The following is a 24,577-nucleotide window of genomic DNA, read 5'->3' on the forward strand; positions in this document are numbered from 1 at the left end:
CTACGGGCAATTTAGCATGGCCAATTCACCTGACCCGCACATCTTTGGACTGTGGGAGGAAACCGGAGCACCCGGAGGAAACCCACGCAGACACGGGGAGATTGTGCAAACTCCACACAGTCAGTCGCCTGAGTCGGGAATTGAACCTGGGGCATGGTGAGGTTATGGAACGAGCTTCCACAGGAAGTGCTGGAGGTGGGTGTAATTGCAACATTTAAAGGGCATCTGGATAGGTACAGTACATGAATAGGAATTGTTCAGAGGGATATGGGCCAAGTGGAATGTCTGGCAGCGTGAATGAGTTGGACTAAAGGGTATATTTCTGTGCTGTATGATTAAATCATGTTGTAATATAGAGAGCAGTAAAACCAGGGTGTATGTGAGGTCCATGGTAGACAGGATGCTGCTTGGACAATGGGTTGAATCATCTCAGTGAGGACCCCTCAGTGTGGAGCAGGGAGAACGACAGGGGGCGCACCGCCAGGAAGGGAACGCGCAGAAGGAGAGGCGTGCGGTCTGGCGTGGGACGCGCACGTCGGGAGGCCGGCGTGCCGGGGGCGCGCACGTCCAGTCGTTCCCCCAGCCCCTCCACCTCCCCGGAGATTGCCATGGCGGCCGGCGAGGAGTCCGGCGGCGCCGTGTCAGGATTCCTGTTCGGTTCGCTCGCCTTCCAGCACCTCAACGCCGACTCGGACACGGTGAGTGGACGGACCGACGGGTCGGGTCCGGGCGCCGGGCTTTTAGACAGACACTGCCCCCCCCCCACCCTCACTCCATCCTTCACCCCCCTCCCCCGGGGCCTTCAGTGCGGGGCCGCGGGGAAACCGGTTGGTGGAGCCGGTGGTGGCGGCGGCTGTCAGCGGGCCGGCCCGCCCTCCTCCCCCCACATCCTGATGGAGGGCTCCAGCCTGAAACGTCAATTCTCCTGCTCCTCGGATGCTGCCTGATCTGCTGCGCTTTTCCAGCACCTCACTGACCTAAACTCCCCATCCCCTTCCCCCCCGTTCCCTTCACCCCCCCACCCCCCCGTTCCCTTCACCCCCCCACCCCCCCGTTCCGTTCACCCCCCCGTTCCGTTCACCCCCCCACCCCCCCGTTCCGTTCACCCCCCCACCCCCCCGTTCCGTTCACCCCCCCGTTCCGTTCACCCCCCCGTTCCCTTCACCCCCCCGTTCCCTTCACCCCCCCGTTCCCTTCACCCCCCCACCCCCCCGTTCCCTTCACCCCCCCACCCCCCGTTCCCTTCACCCCCCCCACCCCCCCGTTCCCTTCACCCCCCCCACCCCCCCGTTCCCTTCACCCCCCCCACCCCCCCCGTTCCCTTCACCCCCCCGTTCCCTTCACCCCCCCCACACCTGATCCCTTCCCCCCCCTCGCACCCCCGATCCCTGCCCCCCCCGCAGCCCCATTCCCTTCCCCCCGGCCCCCTGTTCCCTACCACACTCCCGTACCCTTAACCCCAAACCCCCGTTCCCTCCCCCCCCACGCCCCACCCGTTCCCTTCCCCCCACCCCAGAACCCCAATCCTTTCTCCCCCCCCTGAACCCTGATCCCTTCCCCCCCTCCCCCAGACCCCTGATCCCTTCCCCCCCGCACTCCCGATCCCTCCCCCCCGCACACCCATTCCCTCCCCCCACCCCCCGCCTGCAGCCCCATTCCCTTCTCTTCCCCCCCCCGCATCCCCATTCCCTTCCCCCCCGGCCCCCTGTTCCCTACCACACCCCTGTTCCCTTAACCCCGCACCCCCATTCCCTACCCCCCGTTCCCTTCCCCGCACGCCCCCCGTTCCCTTCCCCCCACGCCCCCGTTCCCTTCCCCCTGTTCCCTCCCCCCCACGCCCCCGTTCCCTTCCCCCCCCACGCCCCCGTTCCCTTCCCCCCCCACGCCCCCGTTCCTCCCCACGCCCCCGTTCCCTTCCCCCCCCACGCCCCCGTTCCCTTCCCCCCCCACGCCCCCGTTCCCTTCCCCCCCCACGCCCCCGTTCCCTTCCCCCCCCCACGCCCCCGTTCCCTTCCCCCCCCACGCCCCCGTTCCTCCCCACGCCCCCGTTCCCTTCCCCCCCCACGCCCCCGTTCCTCCCCACGCCCCCGTTCCCTTCCCCCCCCACGCCCCCGTTCCCTTCCCCCCCCACGCCCCCGTTCCTCCCCACGCCCCCGTTCCCTTCCCCCCCCACGCCCCTGTTCCTTTCCCCCCCCACGCCCCTGTTCCTTTCCCCCCCCACGCCCCCGTTCCCATCCCACCCCACACCCCCGTTCCCTTCCCCCCCACGCCCCCGTTCCCTTCCCCCCCCACGCCCCCGTTCCCTTCCCCCCCCACGCCCCCGTTCCCTTCCCCCCCCCACGCCCCTGTTCCCTTCCCCCCCCCCACGCCCCCGTTCCCTTCCCCCCCCACGCCCCCGTTCCCTTCCCCCCCCACGCCCCCGTTCCCTTCCCCCCCCAACCACCCCTCTCACACCACCCACCCCCTCTCAACCCCCCCACCCCCCCATTCCCTTCCCCGCCACCCCCCCGTTCCCCTTCCCCGCCACCCCCCCGTTCCCCTTCCCCGCCACCCCCCCGTTCCCCATCCCCGCCACCCCCCCGTTCCCCATCCCCGCCACCCCCCCCGTTCCCTATCCCCGCCACCCCCCCGTTCCCTATCCCCGCCACCCCCCCGTTCCCTATCCCCGCCACCCCCCCGTTCCCTATCCCCGCCACCCCCCCGTTCCCCATCCCCGCCACCCCCCCGTTCCCCATCCCCGCCACCCCCCCCGTTCCCCTTCCCCGCCACCCCCCCGTTCCCCTTCCCCGCCACCCCCCCGTTCCCCATCCCCGCCACCCCCCCGTTCCCCATCCCCGCCACCCCCCCGTTCCCCATCCCCGCCACCCCCCCGTTCCCCATCCCCGCCACCCCCCCGTTCCCCATCCCCGCCACCCCCCCGTTCCCCATCCCCGCCACCCCCCCGTTCCCTATCCCCGCCACCCCCCCCGTTCCCTATCCCCGCCACCCCCCCGTTCCCTATCCCCGCCACCCCCCCGTTCCCTATCCCCGCCACCCCCCCGTTCCCTATCCCCGCCACCCCCCCGTTCCCTATCCCCGCCACCCCCCCGTTCCCTATCCCCGCCACCCCCCCGTTCCCTATCCCCGCCACCCCCCCGTTCCCTATCCCCGCCACCCCCCCGTTCCCTATCCCCGCCACCCCCCCGTTCCCTATCCCCGCCACCCCCCCCGATCCCTTTCCCCCCCCCCCCCCAGGCCCCCCGTTCCCTTCCCCCCCCCCCCCCAGGCCCCCCGTTCCCTTCCCCCCCCAGGCCCCCCCGTTCCCTTCCCCCCCCCCCACGCCCCCGTTCCCTTCCCCCCCCCATCTCCCATCCCCCTTCCCCCCCACCCCCCCATCCCCCTTCTCCCCCCACCCCCCCATCCCCCTTCTCCCCCCACCCCCCCATCCCCCTTCTCCCCCCACCACCGCATCCCCCTTCCCCCCCCACCACCGCATCCCCCTTCCCCCCCACCCCCTCATTCCCTTTCCCCACCCCCAGTCCCTCCCCCCAAAGTCCCGTCCACCCCACTCCTCCCATTCCCTTCCCCCCCCCCACCACCCCTCTCACACCACCCACCCCCTCTCAACCCCCCCACCCCCCCATTCCCTTCCCCGCCAACCCCTCGTTCCCCTTCCCCGCCCCCCCCCCCGTTCCCCATCCTCGCCACCCCTCCGGAAAACCTAGCTTAATGCGCACCTATTAAAATGTGGAAAAGCATCTAAAAATGCTTGCATATATTTGTACCTGTTCTGCCTCAATCTTTCATGCAAATCTGTCCAGTGTTATGATGGTCAGTGACAATGTAAAACCAAGTTCTATGGATCTTGGAACTCTGAAGTGAAAATGGAAAATATTGACCCTCTTGGCCGTGATAGTTCTTCAGTTCAGTTTTGCATTTCCTGGTTTCCAACCTGTATGATAGAGAACCTAGAAGATATTTGTGGAAATTGAATAGTCTCTCTTAAACAATAGACATAATGGAGCAAGATATACTTCTGTCTGAGGAACTTTAAGGTGCTAGTTTGCAAATGTTATCTGTAAGAATTTGCCAAACTACCTTTTAAATGGATATTTGTCCTCCATATACCAGCTGTCTGTATGGGCATCAGTTCGCTGGATGGCTGGTTTGCAATGCAATGTGGTGCCAGCAGCTCTTCATTTTCTGCATTAGCTGAGGTTGCCATGAACGTCCCACCTTCTCAACCTTGCCCCTTGCCTGAGGTGTGGTCACCACCACTAGTCATTTCTCTGAAATAAGAGGAGCCCAACGATCTTCTGAGACTATAGCTTTTTTTTTAACCAGACCTTAATGTGAAAGAGTGTGTAAAATTTTAATTATTACCAATCACAATTGGACTAGTTCAGAAATCACTGTGTGAAATCCCTCAAATATGCAGAAGTAGTTGAAAATGTTCTCGAGTTAGTTCTCAGGCTTAATGGCCCAGTTTTTAGTAACACATTTTAATTATACTCTAACAGAAAACTTAGAAATCAGTTTTCTAAATTTTTTTCTTCACAGGAAGGATTTCTCCTCGGGGAAATCAAAGCTGAAGCAAAAAACAGTATAACTGATTCCCAGTTGGATGATATTGAGGTGGTACACACCATAGGTGAGCTATTTGATCTGTAGTCTGCTTTCCATTGTATTTTCATGATAAAAATAGACAGCTTTGTTGTAGCTAAGTGTATCAGTTCTTCAACTCGGATTAGTCATATTTCAGTTGTTTTGGAACAATGTGTATTAATTTCAGCTTTTATTAAAACAGGCTAGTGCATCCTGTAAAGGTCTCGCCGCCTTAACCTTGGTACTTGCCTGAGGCGTGGTGACCGTCAGGTTCAATTCACCACCAGTCATCTCTCTCTCTAATGAGACAGCACTACAGTCCTCTGGGACTGGTGAAAACTGCTACAGACATCAGGAATCAAAACATGTTACATGTGACTGTAGTCTTGACAAGACAATTCGAAAGAAAGATTTAAGGAAAAGCTTTCAAACTCCTTTATCTATGGCTGTGACTTTTCCAAAATAAATTTATAATTGTCTTCTGCAATGCTTCGTCAATTAATGCGCACTTTTGTGTGGATAGTTGGAGATTGTCTCTTTTTTTTTATCTCAGCTGGGCAGATGCACTCAAGTGTATATATAGGTGTATAGGAGAAGGAAGAAAGGTGTCTTTTGAGGGCAGGATCACGCTTTGATGTGTGCCTTATTGCCAAATCACATATTGTCCTGAACAATCTAGGCTTAGGCATGAAGAACATGCAGATACAGCTGAATATCTTTGGTGCCTTGTCTCAAGGTAAGACAATGCCAGCAACTTCCATTTATAAAACACTATTGTCAGCAAATCATCCCAAGACACGCCACAAGTATGTTACCAAATAAAAGCTAGCATCAACCTACATGAGTTATTAGGACAAGTGAGCAAGAGGTAGGTTTTAAAGTACCTCTTAATTGAAGAGAGATGGGGGAGGATTAGGAAAGGAATTAAGAACTGAGGACTAGACATCAGGAATGCATTCGATGCCAATGTCTGAGGAATGGAGCAGTTTGAAAACTGGGGTGAAAATTTCAAAATTGAGCTATTGCTGAGTGTAGGTCAGTGAGTCTTCATGGAGTATATGAAATATTGGAGAGGACAGGTGCCAAACATTCCCGTAGAAAGTTGCTAGTCATGTTGCAATGAAGCCAGAGGAGAGAGGAAGAAAGTTATGGGGAGAGACTTGATCAGCCAATCACTGTTGAATTGCAACAGTTAACATCATTGAAGACCTAGGGACGGATTGTGACTTTGATCTTAATAAGCCTGGCATTTTAGGAGACTAGAAAGAAACTGTAGCTCTGTGGTGATTTTGGTGATATTTTAGCTTCCTAGTAGCATCATGTTGAAATTCAGTGGTGAGACTGTGTCATGATTCTGATGAAGTGTAACTTGAATGGTGGAAAGCAGCAAACCTGTTTGTTACTTTGAATTGTAATTTGTTTTATCTACCAGTAGCATTCCTAAATTACTTGATTTTCAGAGAATGCATACAATTTTAAATTTGCTTAAAGAAATCGGAGTTTTTAGCAACAACTACAGTCCCAAGTTTTTTGAAATGGATGTAATGGTTGTGATTTTTATGTACAATTTGCAAGCCTTCATAATAACCCAATAAGTTGCCTATTACATCACAAACTTTGCAGATCCACCTTTCATGCCAGTTCTTGCTATTCCTGTAGTTTTGTTGTTTTAACTTGGACTTCTGAGATCTGCTCTTTAACTATGACCTATAAAAGTACCTTTCTAAAAATTAAAATTGTTCATTTCATATCTACTTTTTAATTTTGTGTGGTTAATATTTGTTGACCTTTTCAGAAGAAAGGATTTGCTACAAAACCCAACAACCAAAGGATGCAAACAACCTGTAATTCAACTAATGTTTCTTGCTGATATTAATTGAGCTCCCTCACATTGTAACTGTGAATGGCCTTTAAGGGGAAAGGAAGGAATATTACATATGGAACATTTGAATTCCCTCTGATTGTTAGTATGTACAGTTTCCCTCCTGGAAGCTAGTATTATGTGTGGAAATCATTATTCCCCTCTGAACTTTAATGTGTATTTTTCCCCTCTAGATATACAGAAACATATTCCATGTTACTGGCTATTCAGGTACGTGAGCTCAGTTGATAGCTACTCAGTCCTAAGAATTTTGTGACTCTTGCTTTCAATGGAAATTGCTCAGTCACTTTTCACTTGATTCGTGTATGAAAGGTTAATGGAACGAGTACTCCCACAAGATCTTCTGTTGAGGTTATTAGTAAGTGCAGGCTTCATGTGTGGAACTGCATTAAATGAAATGAAGTAGGTGGTTTTGAAACAAAATTCTTTTGTTTTAGTACTTCAATACGCTTTGATGGGCAAACCTGAGTAAAAGGAAATAGTTTGTATATCTATATTAGTCATGGTATTAACATTCTCTGGTGTCTAACACTATGCTCTCAATGAATGGTGGAGAGTTTTGGAGTGTTGCAGTTCTCTTTTGCACTGTCGATTCTTTAATGAGGTTGTTAATTCAGACATCAGAGGTAAAATGGGAATCGGTGTGCCATATCAAATTTGTTATGAACAGGATTGCGATTGTCTACAGGCAGCATGAGCCACAGTGCCAGTAATAAGAGCTTTCCAAAAGACACTTGTAGCTATAATATCACAACAATGCTACTAAACCTTGACAACATAACTGAGTGACAAACTATGTCGCAAAATATTTGCAATGTGACCAGTTCTTCATTGGTGCAATTGCTAACCCTTAAATAAATTTAACATACAGGAGTAATGGTACTTTTTCACCTTGATAGCATTTTAAAACATAGAAGTGACCCACCTTGTTGTGTCATATGGATCATCACTGTGATTTTGTCCATATTACTGAAAGTAGCTGAGTTATAACATAAGCAGTACCAAGTTTTGTAAGTATGGGCATTGTGCTAAAATTAAAGCTGAAAGTCAAACAGTTAGAGTGGAAACTAAGATACACAGTGCTTTTTGAATTGAAGTGATGTTATGAATGTTCTATCTGTCTTTTTACAGTTTTTATAATTCTGCTGGTGAAGTGGACGAAAGAGCATTGCAGAAACTGCTGTTAAATCAGGAAAAGGTATTGTCAAGACCAGCTGATGCAAAATAATCAAGAAGATTTTCTATTTGAGTGGCATTTAACAAATTATTCAGGCTTTAATTTAACACCTAGTTGTACGTTTTATAGTTTGAAAAAGTTGTCTAGTAATTGTACTGATAAATAAGTCACTTGTGGTGAAATTTGGAAAATATCTTAAGTAAACACCAAACTTTTAACTGATTCAAGCTTAGATGAAATTGCTCTAAGAATTCCATATCTCTGGGTGAGGAGCTGTAAATTCTGTGATGGTTGGCTGTCTAGCTCAAAACATCGACCCTGTAGTATTTGCTTCAGCATCAATAATAGTTCCAAAAATAGTAGTTTGCATAGGAGACTGAACACTATTCCACATCGAAATTGGTTTAAAACTGTTGCCAGAAGTGAAGCTGCCATTAACTCGTCTTATAATTCACTTGTATTTTGAACCAAATGTCAGTACAATCGTCCAAAAGTTGTCTGATATTCTTGGCTGATAATCAGTTTAAAGTTTCATGTATATTTATGGTATTTTATGGCATTGGCCTGTCTACAAGCAATGCCACAATCAGAGCAAATTACATATTACAATTCAAGCAGAACAATGTTACCTATGCTGGACTTTGATAGTTGTGGCTATTAAGAAATATCACCTTTGATTTCTATCATAATGACCTGTTGAGAGTGTTGCTAAAACGCTCACCTGATTGGTTGAGTATAGCAGTTTTATTTGCAGTCAGGAATTAGTGTGGCTTCACAATCTTGTTCTTGGTGACATGCAGAAAACTGAAGTTCTTTAGCTTTCATTTGGTATGTTAAATCTTCTATAAATTTAGTCCAGTTAGTTTTGTTTCCTGAAACAGCTAGCTAAGAGCTATTAATAACAGCTTTAAATTAATCAGGATGTGTCATGAGATCTTGCTGTATAATATCAATTTGATGCCTTCATACAACACACATGTAGTAATATATGATCTGTGTCTGCAGGAAAGTCTTTGTCTTTAATGATAGGGGCATGTATTCTCTAAAAAGAGCAACTTCCCTTAAACTAATTGCACTGCCCTTGGAAAACCTTTGGCAGTTTTCTTTGGGAAAATTTGGGAAAGATCACATCAACAAATAAGAACCAGTTATGGAGAAGAGGATTTGACATAGTACAGTTGGTGACTGGAATGCTGACTTGTGTTGACTGATTTAATTTAATTTGAGGCTACATTTTTGATTTTGAAATATTTTAGTTTTTAAATTATAGTTATGCAGGGCCCAGGAGTTGTGCTAAAATCATTGTTTAGATGAACTTATGAAAGCTGGATTATCAGTGCTCTGGATTTTTGAATTGTGCCTATGACTGAAAGGTCAGTGTCTCCTGAGTATCCAATACCCTCTTCAACCTTTATTGTTATAGAAAGATTCTCTGTATTTTCTGTGATAAATCAAGACTTCATTGGCAGTTTTGAGGATATTTTCTCTCCTAAATTTCCTTGCAATTTACTCTCCACTCATTTCAATTTCCAGCCAAGGTCTGATTATACACTTTTGCAGTTGACCAAGAGGACCAGTTTTTGGATCAGTTGGGGAAACCTTACAAACACACACGTATGAAAAAGGGAAGAATTTCAAATTTAGTTTGAATCCTGCCTATGCTGTTTGAGATTCTTCTATTCATTCACATTGAGAACCTTTTGTTTCAAAACAGCTTTGAGTGTCAGGGGGCCAGAGCACAAGACCTTGTTGTCCACAATGTGGCATTCTCAGGGTGCAGTTAGAGCAGGTAGTTGAATTCCACAGATGAGCTTTACCTCACATCTGACACTATCTCACTTGGGAATCTTGCAATATGATGCTCAAAGTGGAATGTGTTACCTTGTGAAGCTTTGTGAAATCAATCAAAAATAATGCTCAAAATTTTAAAACATTTAATTATAACCAAATTTTCCTGCACTGTTTATTTCTGGGAACCTTGGGTCCACAAGTAAATGTTTGCCAAAGTTTTGAGATTTGTTGAATTATACTATGAAATGTGCACATAAAAAGTTAACTACTGTTATGTGCACTTGCTTGGTTAATTGCTATGTACAGTGTGTGCAGACGGTTAATGGCTAGGCAGCATACATGGTGGTAATTAACGATTGACATAGGTGCAGTTAGTTAACTGTCGGGTGACTTAAATATGTTTAGGTAACTGCTGGGTGATAAGGGTGAAAGAAGTTAACTGTTGGGGAGCTTGTTTTGTAATTGACTCAGCTGTGATAATAACAATTTCTTTGGTAAATGACTTAAATTTCAAAATTGATTGTTGTTCCACACTTTCCCATGTTTTTACCTGGGTCTAGATCTAAATTTACTTGTACTTCTTCCCCCCTTAGAATGTAATTGGTTGGTATAAGTTCAGACGTAACACAAATCAGACCATGACATTCCGAGAACGTCTCCTTCACAGGAACCTTCAGAAGCATCTGAAAAACCAACAGTTGGTGTTTTTTCTCTTTACCAGCAAGTTAAGCAGAGAGAATGGCTCCACGCATAGTCTGGAGTATACGCTGTATAAATCCCAGGGAAGGTAAGCATCATGCAGATTTTTTTCAAACCGTATTGTCAGCTGGTGCAAGTTTGAGAAATGTAGTAAATGTAAAACATTTTACAGCCCATTTCAAAAATAATTTTAAAGCTTAATATTTATTTTGTTCTTTTCAAATTTAGTTTTATTGAGCGAATACCTATATCCGTTACCAATCTAGGAATGTCTGAACAACAAGACTACAAAACATATTCTGGACCGAGTAGTGCAGGTGGCTATAGTCGAGCAATGAAGAAACACAGGTAGAAAACACTACTTGTCATATCTGCTGTGGTAATTAACAAAGATGCTGTGGAATGTGACCTGCCATTTAAGGGTACTTGTTAGAGGGTAAGGAGTAGTGATGGTGAAGTAAATATGAACTTGGTGTTGGCATCTGGCAAGTGACCACAATAAATTACACTATTTTCCCTCATACTTTGGATCAAATATTAAGACTGACACAGCTGCATTTTTTAAAATTATAGTTTGCCTTGTAGTGGCATGTTCAGAATGCACTGAAGACAGAATTTCAGAAATTCTGTTTTTAAAAAGAAGATATACTCTCAACTTGTGGGATGAGTCTTCTCTCGCCATGTGCTACCTCCAGAATCTCCGATAGTACATGCAATTCATTCTGAGTTTGTACTGTTTGGTCCGTTGTGTATTGGTGAACCAGAAGCTGTGTTGCTGCCATCATCTGGATGCAGCCAGTTTGATCATTTTAAAATTTTAATTTACCAGATAACTTTGGGTAAACTTGAAATAAGACAGCTGCTGCAAATTGGAATTAGATTTTATTGGAAGTATTTATTTGAAAAGAAGCATTTTCAAAATTAATTGAGGAAAATGAAATTTTCACAGTTTATCAAGTTTTCATTTCTGGCCTATTTACCCAAGTTTGAACTCTCGATTGTTTTATGTTTTATCCTTTTTTAATCAGTAAATACAGATGAAGGATTTAGGTCCATGATACAGGACATCCCATGATTGACAGCATCCAAGGAACAGGAAATTCGACGTTTCGGGCACAAGCCCTTCATCAGGCTTGTGCCCGAAACGTCGAATTTCCTGTTCCTTGGATGCTGCCTGACCTGCTGCGCTTTAACCAGCAACACATTTTCAGCTCTAATCTCCAGCATCTGCAGTCCTCACTTTTTACATCCCATGATTGAGAAGAATGTAAGGCGAGTTAAATTAGAAAGCATTAATCAGATTGACAGAATTTAAGTTTTAAAAACTTGAAAGTTTTGACTGATGTCTCGCCATTTGAAAATTCATAAAAAGATGTCCTGAACTGTTCTAGCTACTCAAAAGCCATCTCTGACAATCAGCTTAAATATGTCACCAAAATAATGAGCAACTGAGGTTAATGGATTAGGTAGTCATTTAGCGTAGTCTTCAACTGTTACTTCCCAACAGTTTCCATAGGTGTTGTGGAAATCTGAATATTATCAGAAATAATGCATTATTTAACTGTGTGTGCAGTTACATAAATGACAGTGTAAAGAAATACATGGTGGACAGGAACCTGCAAACAGGTTGTCATTGGTTCAGATCAGAATATGGTGACAATTCTGTGACATTGAGCAGAATTCAATATGATGTGATGTGATGTGCATTTTAAGTATTTTAGAACAAATATGACAATGCAGAAGGCATGGTGAAATAGCAATGGTTCAAGCACAGTGGAATGTTTAACATTGTGTTAGACAACAAGTCTGTGTTAAACTTAATTTCGACTTATGGAAGCTATCATTGCTGAACCAGGGCCAATATCTAGAGTAGACCTGAAATCTGTTAATAATTGGGCATTTAGTTTGATCAAAACATTTCCTTTGGTTGTGAGGAGGGACCAATGTTGGGTTCATCACTTATTCTTCATATGCCGGTTATCAATAAAATGTTACTTCTTTCCCTAGTATAGTCATGAGACAGCCATAAAATCAAACGTTTTTGAAAGATGGATAAGATAAATTAGAGTAAATGTGACCAGTACTCCTCTTCTTGCAGACTTGTGTTTTTTGATCAAGAAGGCTCCTTAAAAGAGGTTCAGAGAATTAAAGGAATGTATGGTACACTGCAGGAAGAATTGAAGGTAACTGGAATATCAATCACAGACTTATTCTGCAGTACTGTTCCATCAGTTGCAGTTCTAAGGCTGGCTATAAATGCTGGTGCTTTGTATGTTTCTTTGCTTGTTTCACTATTAACTGGTTATTCGTATGAAATTCTGTTGTTCCATTCACAGTATGTAGTACGATTTAAAATATATCCAGGATTGTTGAACTATAAACAACCTCTTTGTATTCACCATTCAGTATGAACTGTATGATGATTAGAATTTATTTGTTCAATGTTAAACTGAGATATTCAATCTCTGTCCTTTACGGTCTCCTGAAGTGGACTTTCCACTCCAGGACTACTATCTTATGACATTATGGCACCATTTCCGTATCCAAATCTAGTTTAAGAAAGTAGGAAAAGAATGACATCTGTCATGTTCTTCAGAGACAGTTATGACTTGTATGATTCAAACATATAAGTATATACCAAAAATCAGTCATAAATATGCAAAGAATGGCCCTCTGGCTTAACTTTTTTTAAGAAACAGGAATGTGGACTATTCACTCCTTTGAGTCTGTTCTCCTCCATCTATGTGATAAAGGCTGATTTCTATCTTAATTCCACGCGTCCAGTTCTTAGTACTTAGTGTTTCCTAACTCTTTTCTGAATATCCTGGCCCTGAATTTAGAAATACATTCCCAGACTCCCTACCAGTCCCACAGATAAGGATATTTCCAATTACCAGGCCATGGTAAGCTGGCTAATCTCAGCTGGGATAGTGATCAAAGTGCTACCCTTGACCTCATTGTTTGTAGGAAGAAAGAATTGGATTGGGTGGTGAGGATGGAGAAATGAGTAATGTCACGCTAACAAAAGCCATAAAAGTAGGTAGTTGATCAATTCTCAACAGCACTTTTGGGGGAAAATAGCCATCCGGCTCAGCAGAGAAATTAGTTTTCTGCGAGTCTCTTGTACAGACTTGCCATGTTGTTCAAGATTATTTCCAGCTTTCCCTAGTCCTGAGCAATTTTGGATATCCAGGCATGGGGAAGCCAAAGCAGAATATACAAGATCACCAATTCAGTATTATTTATTTAGAGTCTTTGAGATCTGCAGCACAGAAACAGACCCTTTTGGTCCAATTTGTCCATGCCGACCAGATATCCTAACCAGATTCAATTCCATTTATCAGCATTTGGCCCATATTCCTCTAAGCCCTTCCTATTCATGTGCCCATCCAGATTCCCTTTAAATGTTGTTATTGTTCCACCTCTGGTAGCTCATTCCATATAAGCACCACCCTCTGTATAAAAATGGTGCCCCTTAGATCCCTTTTACGTCTTTCCCGTCTCACCTTAAACCTATGCTTTGGACTTCCCTACCCTGGGGGAAAAAGACCTTACCTATTCACCCTTTCAATGCCCCGCACGATTTTATAATCTCTATAAGGTCCACTCTCAGCTTCTGACGCTCTGGGAAAATGGCCCCAGTCTATTCAGTTTCTCATTTTAGCTCAAACCCTCCAACCCTGGCAAAATTCTTTGAAATCTTTTCTGAACCCTTTCAAGTTTCACAACGTCTTTCCTATTAATTTGACTTCCTGTTTTAGGGTAACACTCCTGCTTTTCACTTGACATCATGGCAGGAAATGGGTTGGCAGAAGTGGTCAAGGAATGAAGGATTTTCCTGTCCTCATCTGTCTAACTGACCACCACCTAAAATGTCAAACAAGGTGACGTTATAAAGCTAAACCATAGGGAAGATTAGGAACATTGATTTTAACATCTACTGGCAGGCAGATAAAAGCAGGAAATATGAAAGTACCTTCTCCACCTCAGTCGTTGAAACTGAAATGAGTAAAAGTTCCTACCGTTCTGGCTGAACTCTTGTTTGACACTAGTTTGTGGTTAGTGCTGATGTCAGATGAGATGTGCCAGGCACAAGAAAGAAGCAAGCGTGCAACAGCAGAATGATTCAGCTTAGTCTTTCTTAAGAAAATTACACTGTAAATGTTTGCTATAAATTCTGTTAGGATTGAGCCCTCCACTACCACCTGATGAAGGAGCGACGCTCCGAAAGCTAGTGTGCTTCCAATTAAACCTGTCAGGGAACATCTCCGAGACACCCGCACCAATCAACCTCACCGCCCCGTGACTCAACATTTCAACTCCCCCTCCCACTCTGCCAAGGACATGGAGGTCCTGGGTCTCCTTCACTGCTGCTCCCTCACTACCAGACGCCTGGAGGAAGAACGCCTCATCTTCCGCCTTGGAACACTTCAACCCCATGGCATCAATGTGGACTTCAACAGCTTCCTCATTTCCCCTTCTCCCACCTCATCCAAGTTCCAAACTTCCAGCTCAGCACTGTCCCCATGACTTGTCCGACCTGCCTAGCTTCTTTTCCATCTATCTACTCCATCCTCTTCTCCCTGACCTATCACCTTCATCCCCTCCCCACTCACCCATTCTACTCTATGCTACTCTCTCCCCACCTCCACCCTCCTCTAGCTTATCTCTCCACGCTTCAGGCTCACTGCCTTTATTCCTGATGAAGGGCTTTTGCCCGAAATGTCAATTTCGCTGCTCGTTGGATGCTGCCTGAACTGCTGTGCTCTTCCACCACCACTGATCCAGAATCTGGTTTCCAGCATCTGCAGTCATTGTTTTTACCCTGTTAGACTATAACCTGGTGTTGAGATTTTTAACTTTCTAAACTCCAGTCCAACGCCAACATCTCCAAATTAAGAAAATTTCGGCAGTGGCCTGAAGAGAATTTCATAAGGAAGCAGGCACACATTAATGGCGACAACACACTGGCCATACTGCTTTCTCTGACACATCATGGAGTGTCACCTATCGTGCCTCTAATTTTAAGATCTTAGTTTTGTTTCCAGTTGTCTAAAGTGGCCTTTCCTGTCTTCACCAATAACATGGCGTTGCCCAACATGTGCTCATATGGGGACAGTCTTCAGATAGGTGGGTGGAGGAAGGCAAATGACATAAGGTAAAGCAGTATTTGTACTTTCTCAATCAAGTCTATTGTGTTCACTGCTCACAATGCAGACTTCTGCATATTGGCAGGACCAAACAGACCAGTGACCACTTTACGGAACATCTCTGCTATGTCTGTAAGAATGACCCTTACTTTATGGTCACTGAAATTTGAATAAACTGTCTTGCTTTCATGCTCACATTGCTGTCCTAAGCCTGCTGCAGTGGTCCAACGAAGCCCAATGAAAACAAGAATAACAGTACCATATTATCTGATTAGGCAGATTACAACCTTCAGGACTCTGTACTGAGTTCATAGCTTCAGAGCATGAACTCTGTCCTTAATTTTGTTTACTGTCATCTCCCTGCGTGTTATAATTCACTCTGTTATTCACTATTCTTCATTGTTCCCCCATCACTCTCTGCTACCAGAAGCACTCCCTTTGCCTATTGTGGTAGAGCACTTTTATAATCTGGTCCACTTGTTGCTTCTCCCTCTTTCTCCACATCATGTAACCCAGCTCCCTTTGACTCCAAAGAATAGTTATATTGGACTTGAAACATTCACTGTTTCTCTGTCCACAGATGTTGCAAGACCTGCTGAGTTTCTCCAACTATTTGTTTTTACTTCAGATTGCAAGTATCGACAGTACTTTGCTTTTATTCTATTGACTCAGTTTGTTAGAAACACCAAATGTGGTGCACCTGGGCTATAAGATGCAGATTTTAATAGCTGGCATTTTGTTTTTAACAAATTCTGACAAGGTACTGACTTTACCTGTTTGGATTGATGTGATGCAATGGAGACTTGAACAGATTTTCCATATGTGATTCATCACAGGCTGCTGGAGCCCACCATCTTGTGATTGTTCATAAATGGGGATTGAAAGATTGGGAGTAATCTTTTCAGTCATTGGTCTTGGGTCAGGTTAATTAGCGACATTGTGGGTAATCTTGAACAAGAATCAGAAGGAAGACAGTGAGAATCTCTTGAGAGGTATAATATCAAGAATGTGCTTTCTGAAAGCAGGGGAGAGGGATTGAGGGAAGCAAATTCATTTCACTTGCAAAAGGAAATTGAATATATATTTGAAAAGAAAACAAACTACGTGGTGAAAGTTCTTTTGAAGTGTCTGCACATGCACAATGGACCGAATGGTGTATCGTTCTGCATAATTATGATTCTATTTCTGTTGTATTGATATCAAGGAGTGAAAAACAATTGCTTTGATTGAATATTGAGCCAGTAAGCCTATGAACTTAAGTGCATGGCTTTAATTCAAAATGGACAACCAAAACTGCAGATAACTCGAGCTGTGCTCCAGTTGCAGTCAAACATGGATTTTGCACAATTGCACAGTTTACCATTGTACTCTATGTTCTTGTTGTTTTTAATTACATCACTCATCTGGATGTTTCTATTATTTTTGTATTTGAGCCTCTGGTTTTCGATAGAGTCGGAGAGTCATAATCATAGTCTTTCCATTGAATGTGTTTTCATATTTTTCTCTCGCCTTTATCCACATTCAATTGCATATTCCACCCATCAGCCCATTTCATAAAGCTGTTTGTCGCATTGAAATGTCTTAGTTCTCCTTTGTGTTTGTCAAACCACCTGCTTAAGTGTTGTCAGCAATTATTTTTATAGAACATTTAAAATTTCATCTTTTTGATTATTTGCCTGTATAGATTTTGTCTCAGATCTGATTAGTTTTTGCTAATCACATGACCATAATGCATTTTTTCACACATCTCTATCATTTTCTGCTCCCAGCTTGTCTATCACTCCAGCTAAATCTCTCTTCTTCCTGCACTTGCTACTCACTGCTTCCTGTGAAAACAACAGAACGATACACAATCATTAGCAGAGCAAGTTGATAACAAAGTGGAATAAAAGAGACAGTGACATAATAATCAAGACCAACAATAAATAGTTAAAAATCACACAACACCTGATTAAGGAGCAGCGCTCCGAAAGCTAATGCTTCCAAATAAACCTGTTGGACTATAACCTGGTGTTGTGATTCTTAACTTTGTACACCCCAGTCCAACACTGGCATCTCCAAATCATAACAAGAAAGAGACTTTTGACACCGTCAATATTCATGAAATATAACTAATAAATTTGTCCGTGCGATTGACCATGCAAGATGTTTGAAATGTTATTTTTGCTTTAGGTATGCATTTTTGTTCAAGAACTTTCAACTTGTATGGATAATAAATTCCACATTTTCGTTACTTAAATCCCACCATGTCACAGACAACTTGTTTAAAGGTAGAAGAAAGTGAACGCTCGGTGGAACGTTTGCTAACTGAGGTACAACGACTCAGGAAAATGGTATCTGAGAAGAAAAAGCTGTACACACTGATTCCAGGTATGAATGAGGAACTGGTCAGTACTGGGCTAAATATTCTAGCATACAGCTTTCTGAACATTTTCTCAATGTCACCCATTTAATGCCTCCAGCTTCATGTAACAAGACCAATATTTCTGCAGCCTATGGCTGTAGCAGCAATTGAGCCTCAAAGAATAACTATATTGTTGTGCCCACCAACTTAAAAGCACAAATATTTAAAGGGGTGTCGTACTGTCAAGATTCAGTCTGAGGTCCGTGGCCACCATTGTCATGGACCTCGCAAAGCCAAAATCTTACCCCATAAATGTGGGCGGCACGGTGGCACAGAGGTTAGCACTGCTGCCTCACAACGCCTGAGACCCGGGTTCAATTCCCGACTCAGGCGACTGACTGTGTGGAGTTTGCACGTTCTCCCCGTGTCTGCGTGGATTTCCTCCGGGTGCTCCGGTTTCCTCCCACAGACCAAAGATGTGCGGGTCAGGTGAATTGGCCATGCTAAATTGCCCGTAGTGTTAGGTAAGGGGTAAATGTAGGGGTATGGGTGGGTTGCGCTTCGGCGGGTCGGTATGGACTTGTTGGGCCGAAGGGCCTGTTTCCATACTGTAAGTAATCTAATCTAATCTAAATAACAGTTTGGGAGCCTCTCTTCTTGCACAAGATATTAACGTCTAATTCTGCTAGAAAAGATAAGAGCTTGAAGGTTTCAAAAAGGAGTTAAGTTTATAAGAAAACTGAAATGGAAGTTAAAATTAAATCCAAGATAGTGTGGAGTGTTATCTTCCTAGAACAGGAGTAAGGCCATGTAGCCATACCATAGCTCAAGCACTAAGAATTTTGTGGTTACTCCTTTCCAGCTGTATTGACAAAAGATAAGTAGACCATAAGAGAATTTTTTTTCATGCATCGTTAACTAAAATTTGAAAGCTCATGAGGATACAGAATGCACTTTTCACACACTAATGAGCTTCATATGAGCTACCTATTAGAATACTTTAGGATATTATGAATGGTCATATGTGATGCATTTACCTCTCATTTGTTCTGAAGTAGAAAAAGTATTGATGTGATAAAATTAATTTACCATTTGGTTCCCTCCACCACCCCCATTTGTGGTAGCTTAATTACTCTAATCAAGGGTAACATTGGGGCGACTAATTCCAGCATATCCAAATTAAGGAAACTGAAAAGTCAGGCAGTACTCTGGATTGTTCTTCAACAACTTCTACTTGTGGTGCATATAACCATAGATGGAGGTGAGGTTGGATTTAGGTCTAATGGGTTGAGATGATAGATTAGCCTGCTGACGATTGAATGTAAAGAAAGGTCACTTGTGCAGATTCCCAGAATGCTGCTTGGCAGCATTTGAGACACAAAAAAACTGCAGATGCTGGAATCCAAGGTAGACAAGCAGGAGGCTGGAAGAACACAACAAGCCAGGCAGCATCAGGAGGTGGAGAAGTGAGCGTTTCAGGTGTGATGCTTCTTTGGGGTTTGAAGTCCTGAAGAAGGTTTCCACCCGAAACGCTGACTTCTCCACCACTTGATGCTGCCTGGCTTGTTGTGTTCTTCGTCTTCTGCTTGTCTACCTTGCAACATTTAAGAAGCATCTGGATGAGGACTTAAAATGCCATGTTATGGTAGACAATGGCCCAAGTGCAGGTAAATGGGTTAATATAGCTTGACGTTTATTGGTGGGGATAGACATGGTGGGCTGAAGGGCCTGTTTCTTTGCTGTACAACTCTGACTCCAAGACCTGATTTGGGACTTCCAGGATAAGACAGTGAAAGGAAGAACAATAAAATTGCATCTTTAATAGATTTATAGCTTTTTTTTCCCCACGGTCTTATATTGGCATTAATGCAAATGTATTTATATTTTTCTAATTTTCTTTACAATGCAGGAGAGAGACAGAATCATGACCTGGTAGAAAACAACATACACTTGTGTCAGGCTTTGAAGAAAGTTTTCCCAAACTCAAAACTTTTACAGTCTGTGTCAATTACAAGAGATGGTCAAGTGGTGCCAGTTCAGTGTCACAATGAAGATAACAGGGTGAACTTAAAGGACACTTTCACTCGAGTCTCAGCCAAAAGCATCCATGTGTCTTCTTCAGAAAGGGCTAACGCTTCTGGGATTACATGTAAACGCAAGGCAAAAAACTGTCTTAATCGCCCAAGTCGGGGTAAAAAACAGAGAACAGTCTGGCCAAAGGTCAGGAGATCAGCAAGTAAAGACAGTGAGGATAGTGAAAATGATTCAGTGAACATCCTGACTGGGTCAGAGAATGAAGGGGATGTGCTGGATCAGTACAGCAATGATTTAACGCCTTCAGCTTCACCAACATTCTGAACTTTCCAGACACTCAGACCTGAAATGCAATAAAACACTCCCCACTTATGAAATGCAAAGTGCCAAATCTTTTTCTATACATACACTGAAAAGGATGTTCGCATTTCTTCAGATGGAAAGCATGTTGCAACTTAAGGAGGAGGAAAGTATTTTGCTTTTTTAAAAGTAATCACAGGGACTTAACCTGGTTTGAGACATTTGACAGCTATACTAGAGGCCAAAATGGTTTTAATTTTTTTGCAGCATCAATGCAGCTATGATGAGATTAAAACATGGTTTGGAATACTGTTGCTTCACTTTTTGTGCCTGGAATTAAATTTCTCTCCTGCCTTTAGCCTTTGAAAAGCAATTCTGTTTTCTGCTCCTTCTTTTAGTCTTCCCCAACTTTGACATCCAGCTTCCATTCTGAGCACTCCAGGCCACTCGATACGTTTCTCTCAATAAATGCCTAAGATTTAGCCTCCTGTTGAGCGGTCATCTAAGTCGAGTGGGTAATTTCTTCTTGTCTGAAACATTGGGTTGGGGGGAGGGGAAGGAAAATACAGAACAATGGTTTTACCCTTGCTGCTAAATTATATTTAACTAAGCAGGAGGCAAAAATCAAACTACAGAATGGAAAATATGTGCAAACCTAGGGTTTTTTAAGTTTATAGGGCTGGATGTGCAAAATCATAATATTTTTGAAAAAAAATATAATTCTAATGCACATCTACAAACAGCAAACAGCCCAATCTCAGGCTAATTTTCAAGTGTAAAACTGGCCATATTTGATACTGACTTTACCATTCTTTTGAAGCCAGTGTTCTGAACTGAGGCTTAGACATTGTGGATACAAATGAAGCTCACTGCTAATGAATCCTAAAGTGCTTCATGAATGCAATCAGGCAAAAATATCAGCCAAAGAACATAGAAAGCTGACCAAAAGCTGAGTGAAAAATGTAGCTTTTAAAGAGTAAGACTATGGTAAGGATATATAGGAAGAGGGTTCCAAGCTAGGCCTGGATGATTAATAGACACAGCTACCTGTACTTTGGCAAATAAAATGATAGTTTTAAAAAAGTCTAGAAATGGAGGAAGAAAGTTCTCAGGATTGTGGTGTTGGAGTTTGATCAACAGCTGTGTTTTGGATGCAGAGCATTTGGTGCCAGAAGTTCAGGTTCACATAGGATGGAGAGGTTATGAACAGTTTGGTTCAGCCTGACTCATTCACAAGAGTGGGGCAGAAATCAGTAGGTAGAGAGCACAATTTTGTTACAGGGGCCAAAAGTTCTGACTGGTTTTCAGTTTGGTGATTCGAGTTGCTTGTCAACATAGAATGAAAATGTTAAAAGCTAATGAGGTAGTGCTGGTTGTTTCCAGGACACATGTGCAGTGTGACATATCTTTGATGTTATTAAGGTATGTTGAACACTAATCATCTGACTATAGACTGTTAACTGTTCTGCTTGAAACAGTTACAGGAAAAGAATAGAACAAGATAAAAGACTGGCATTTATTAAGGAAGCGATGGCGGTATTGTTGTCGAGCTGGCTGTATCTTTAAAGTTGTGTGCAGTCATGGACCATAGGCCTAATTTCAAACTGTAGTAATAAAATGGGACGTAGTATTAGAAAATGATATAGGTTGGGCAAACTGTTGTCTAAAATACATGTGACAATATCAGTAGCTGCAAGTGGAGATCTCAGTTCCACAAACTGAGATCCTAAGAGTAAGGACATCTCTTATGACTGCTCCCATTGTTGCTTTAAAAGCTGAGGGGCACAAATGTTAAGATGACTGCCTCATTGGAGAAACTTGTAGGCAAGTTCTGAGAGGTTGCAGATGGTCACTTCTGTAGTCATTTAGAAGCTGAGTATCAGCTGGAGGGACCCTCCAGAGCAATGTGTTGCAGCAACTGGTGTGAGGCTTGAGCAGTAGTAGTTATGTTTCATCCTAGACAGATAGATAAAAGTCCTTTATCAGCCATTCTTTGGATATGAGGGGCACATAGAGGCTGAATTTTCTGAATTTAAGTTTATTCTGCATTCTATTAGAACATGGCTGGTCCATATTCCCTTTGTGTGCCTGTGATTTAACATTTAACACCCTTTAATGATCTCTGTATCTCAGTTTTGACATTGTTGACAGAGTATCTCACCTCTTTTTGTGGGAGAGAATTCCAAATTCTCTCAGCCTGATTTTCAAATGTGCTGGCTTTGCATGGCTGCAGCATCACTTCACTTTGGAATTCAAACCCTTGAGATCAATGATTGAAATCAAAATTCCACTGCCATTTTTATTTTTTAAATAATGCACAAGTACAAAAGTATTGTGTATGTGACTCCTAAATTCCTTTTTGCACTGTTTCAAAAACATGACAATGTATTTTCCTGATCCGAGGTGGATGACCTTCCAATTTCCACATTGGACTACAGCTTCCATAGTTTTTGCCCACTCCTCTCCCATCTTCACAATACCTATGTTATCAACAAACCTGTTTGTACAAGTCATTATTCCTCATGTATGTAGTGAGAAACTATGGCCCATCTACAGATCATTGGGTAACATCATGTGCCATCTCAATGAATTAACAAGTGCCAGAAGTCATCAGTGACATAGAACAGTGGCATGAATTGATTTTCAGTTGAATGCTGAGGTGGTGACCAGAGTGGTATGTTCATGTACATTATCTGTGCATTCACAGAATACAACCACTTTGGGAAACAGCCTGTGCTGTTGATTGTTGTGGTCACCATCAATGGTATTTCAAGTTACACTTAAGGTGCAGACACCTTCAAAAGATGTCATTATTACCACTACTGATCATTATTGACTTGGAATCTTAATTAAGTACCCTCACCAAAAATCCCGAGAGGCTGATTATTACCAGATGATGGAAATATACCATAATTGATCTCCAACTGCAGAAGAGTTAAGCCCACCTGTAGTTTTATGTATTTCCTCTGTGAGGCTAATTTCACCCCTAGCCCCATCTCTACCTTGATCTTGAAGTGTGGAGCTGCAAGTGTACATAGCCATGTCATCAATATTCCCTTGTGTAAAACTGTTGAAAATGTACCACTGTATCAAATAAAGCCAGTGTGTAATTTTACCCCTTTACAAAAATAAACATTTATACTTTGGCTGTTATATTGTTATTTTTCTATTGTTCTGCAGTGTTTACATGTAATGGCTTGTTTCTTGTAAGAAATGATTTTTTAATAGCTGTTGTAATTATTACACATGAACCAGATAACCACCCTACGGTTAAGGTCTTTAGTAAGCTGCAGACTCTAATGTGGTTATACCCACTGAGAGTTGTAGGACCTATCATGAGTCTCTTATTTACAAACAACCATACTCCAATGTCCTAATGACAAAATCCACAACCAATACTTGTACTCAGACAATTCATGCCATCCACTACTCATGAGCAGTTCACATTACTTGTGTACTGTTAAATTACATTGACGTGGCTGCAGCCAGTCGCTTGCTTTTGGAAAAATAAATGAAAAATGTGTTCATGTTAATTTCCTTGAATAAGTTACATCTAAGCATAAAAATTGCAATGTATTGTATTTCATGAGATGCTAAGGCTGTAATCTGTTAGTCAAAATTACTTGTCAGTAGCTACAATTTTATCTCCAAACACAGTGAGGTTTTGAAGCTTTAATTAAGTGGGCTCTTAAACTGAATATCTCATTTCACTTAAACAAATTGCAAAATTGGGTGATAGTGCAAAACTATTTGTCATCAAAGACCAAGCTTGTCTACACAGCAGCATTTACCAACCCTTCTGTGTGCATCAGTGAACAGCTGACATCTCCAACCTTGAAGAGAAAGGGCACCAGTGATGCCTCTGCAAATTCACAGGGTATGTGCTCCAATATCAGTGTTCTCTCAGACCAACACTCCCTGCACTGAAGTACTGAATCATAGGTTAGCATGCAGGTACTACAAGTGAATAGTAAAGCTAGTTGAATGTGTGATACTATAAACTTCAAAACTATAACCATTCATGGATTGATAGTCAGCAATAACACTTTCTGGAATACATGTAGATGTGCCAGAGGTCACATGACACCAGGTTATAGTCCAATAGGTTTATTTGAAATCATTAGCTTTTGAGACACTGCTCCTGCATCAGGCTTGAATACAATAACTGTTTCCTGATATAAAAGGGACAAGTAGAAGCTGTTAAAGGAATTAAAAGTAATGTGCCAATTAACCATGCCTGAGGAGTCTAAGCAACACAACTGCTTGATAACTTGCTCCCTGTGACTAATGGGCACTTATGCAAGTAATCTTGAGGTGATGTCCTAAGTAAAGGGGTTAATGGCACTATGCTTTGAACAGCCAGCTAACACCAAATGTAGCAAGGAACAAAAAAAGTTACTCCTGATAAGGCAGCAAGCTATAGACTTGACTGCAGAAAAGTAATGGATGAATGGGATCTAGAGGATCATCAATAATATCACATCAGAAACTTCACAAAGTCCTATAAGAATTCAACTTTAGGACTCTTCTGCAGCAGAAATTTGAAGAACCACACAACATAAGGATTGAAGCCAGGACATCCAGAGACGAGACATTATAGGTTGGACCCATAGCTT

The 24,577-nt window shown here is 43.6% G+C and overlaps 1 protein-coding gene across 1 annotated transcript; it reads left to right on the forward strand.

Moving 5' to 3' along the window:
* The first annotated feature begins 591 nt into the window (after window positions 1–591).
* abraxas1 (abraxas 1, BRCA1 A complex subunit) lies at window positions 592–23,114 on the forward strand. The gene is made up of 9 exons (XM_060851658.1): window positions 592–698; window positions 4,540–4,630; window positions 6,640–6,676; window positions 7,598–7,664; window positions 10,028–10,221; window positions 10,362–10,481; window positions 12,232–12,316; window positions 17,539–17,653; window positions 19,537–23,114. The coding sequence occupies exons 1-9, from the start codon at window positions 609–611 to the stop codon at window positions 19,983–19,985; spliced, it is 1,248 nt and encodes a 415-aa protein (XP_060707641.1). The 5' UTR covers window positions 592–608; the 3' UTR covers window positions 19,986–23,114.
* The last annotated feature ends 1,463 nt before the right edge of the window (window positions 23,115–24,577 follow it).

The sequence above is a fragment of the Hemiscyllium ocellatum genome, chromosome 36 (genome assembly GCF_020745735.1).
Source record: "Hemiscyllium ocellatum isolate sHemOce1 chromosome 36, sHemOce1.pat.X.cur, whole genome shotgun sequence".
In the NCBI taxonomy this organism is placed as follows: Eukaryota; Metazoa; Chordata; class Chondrichthyes; order Orectolobiformes; family Hemiscylliidae; genus Hemiscyllium; species Hemiscyllium ocellatum.

What these genes read in the sequence shown, in the direction of transcription:
- abraxas1 (XM_060851658.1), top strand. Translation starts at nt 609, where the DNA reads ATGGCGGCCGGCGAGGAGTCCGGCGGCGCCGTGTCAGGATTCCTGTTC. An exon ending in CCATGTTACTGGCTATTCAG is followed by an intron (nt 6,677 to 7,597) that starts GTACGTGAGCTC and finishes GTCTTTTTACAG; the next exon opens with TTTTTATAATTCTGCTGGTG. An exon ending in TGCTGTTAAATCAGGAAAAG is followed by an intron (nt 7,665 to 10,027) that starts GTATTGTCAAGA and finishes TTCCCCCCTTAG; the next exon opens with AATGTAATTGGTTGGTATAA.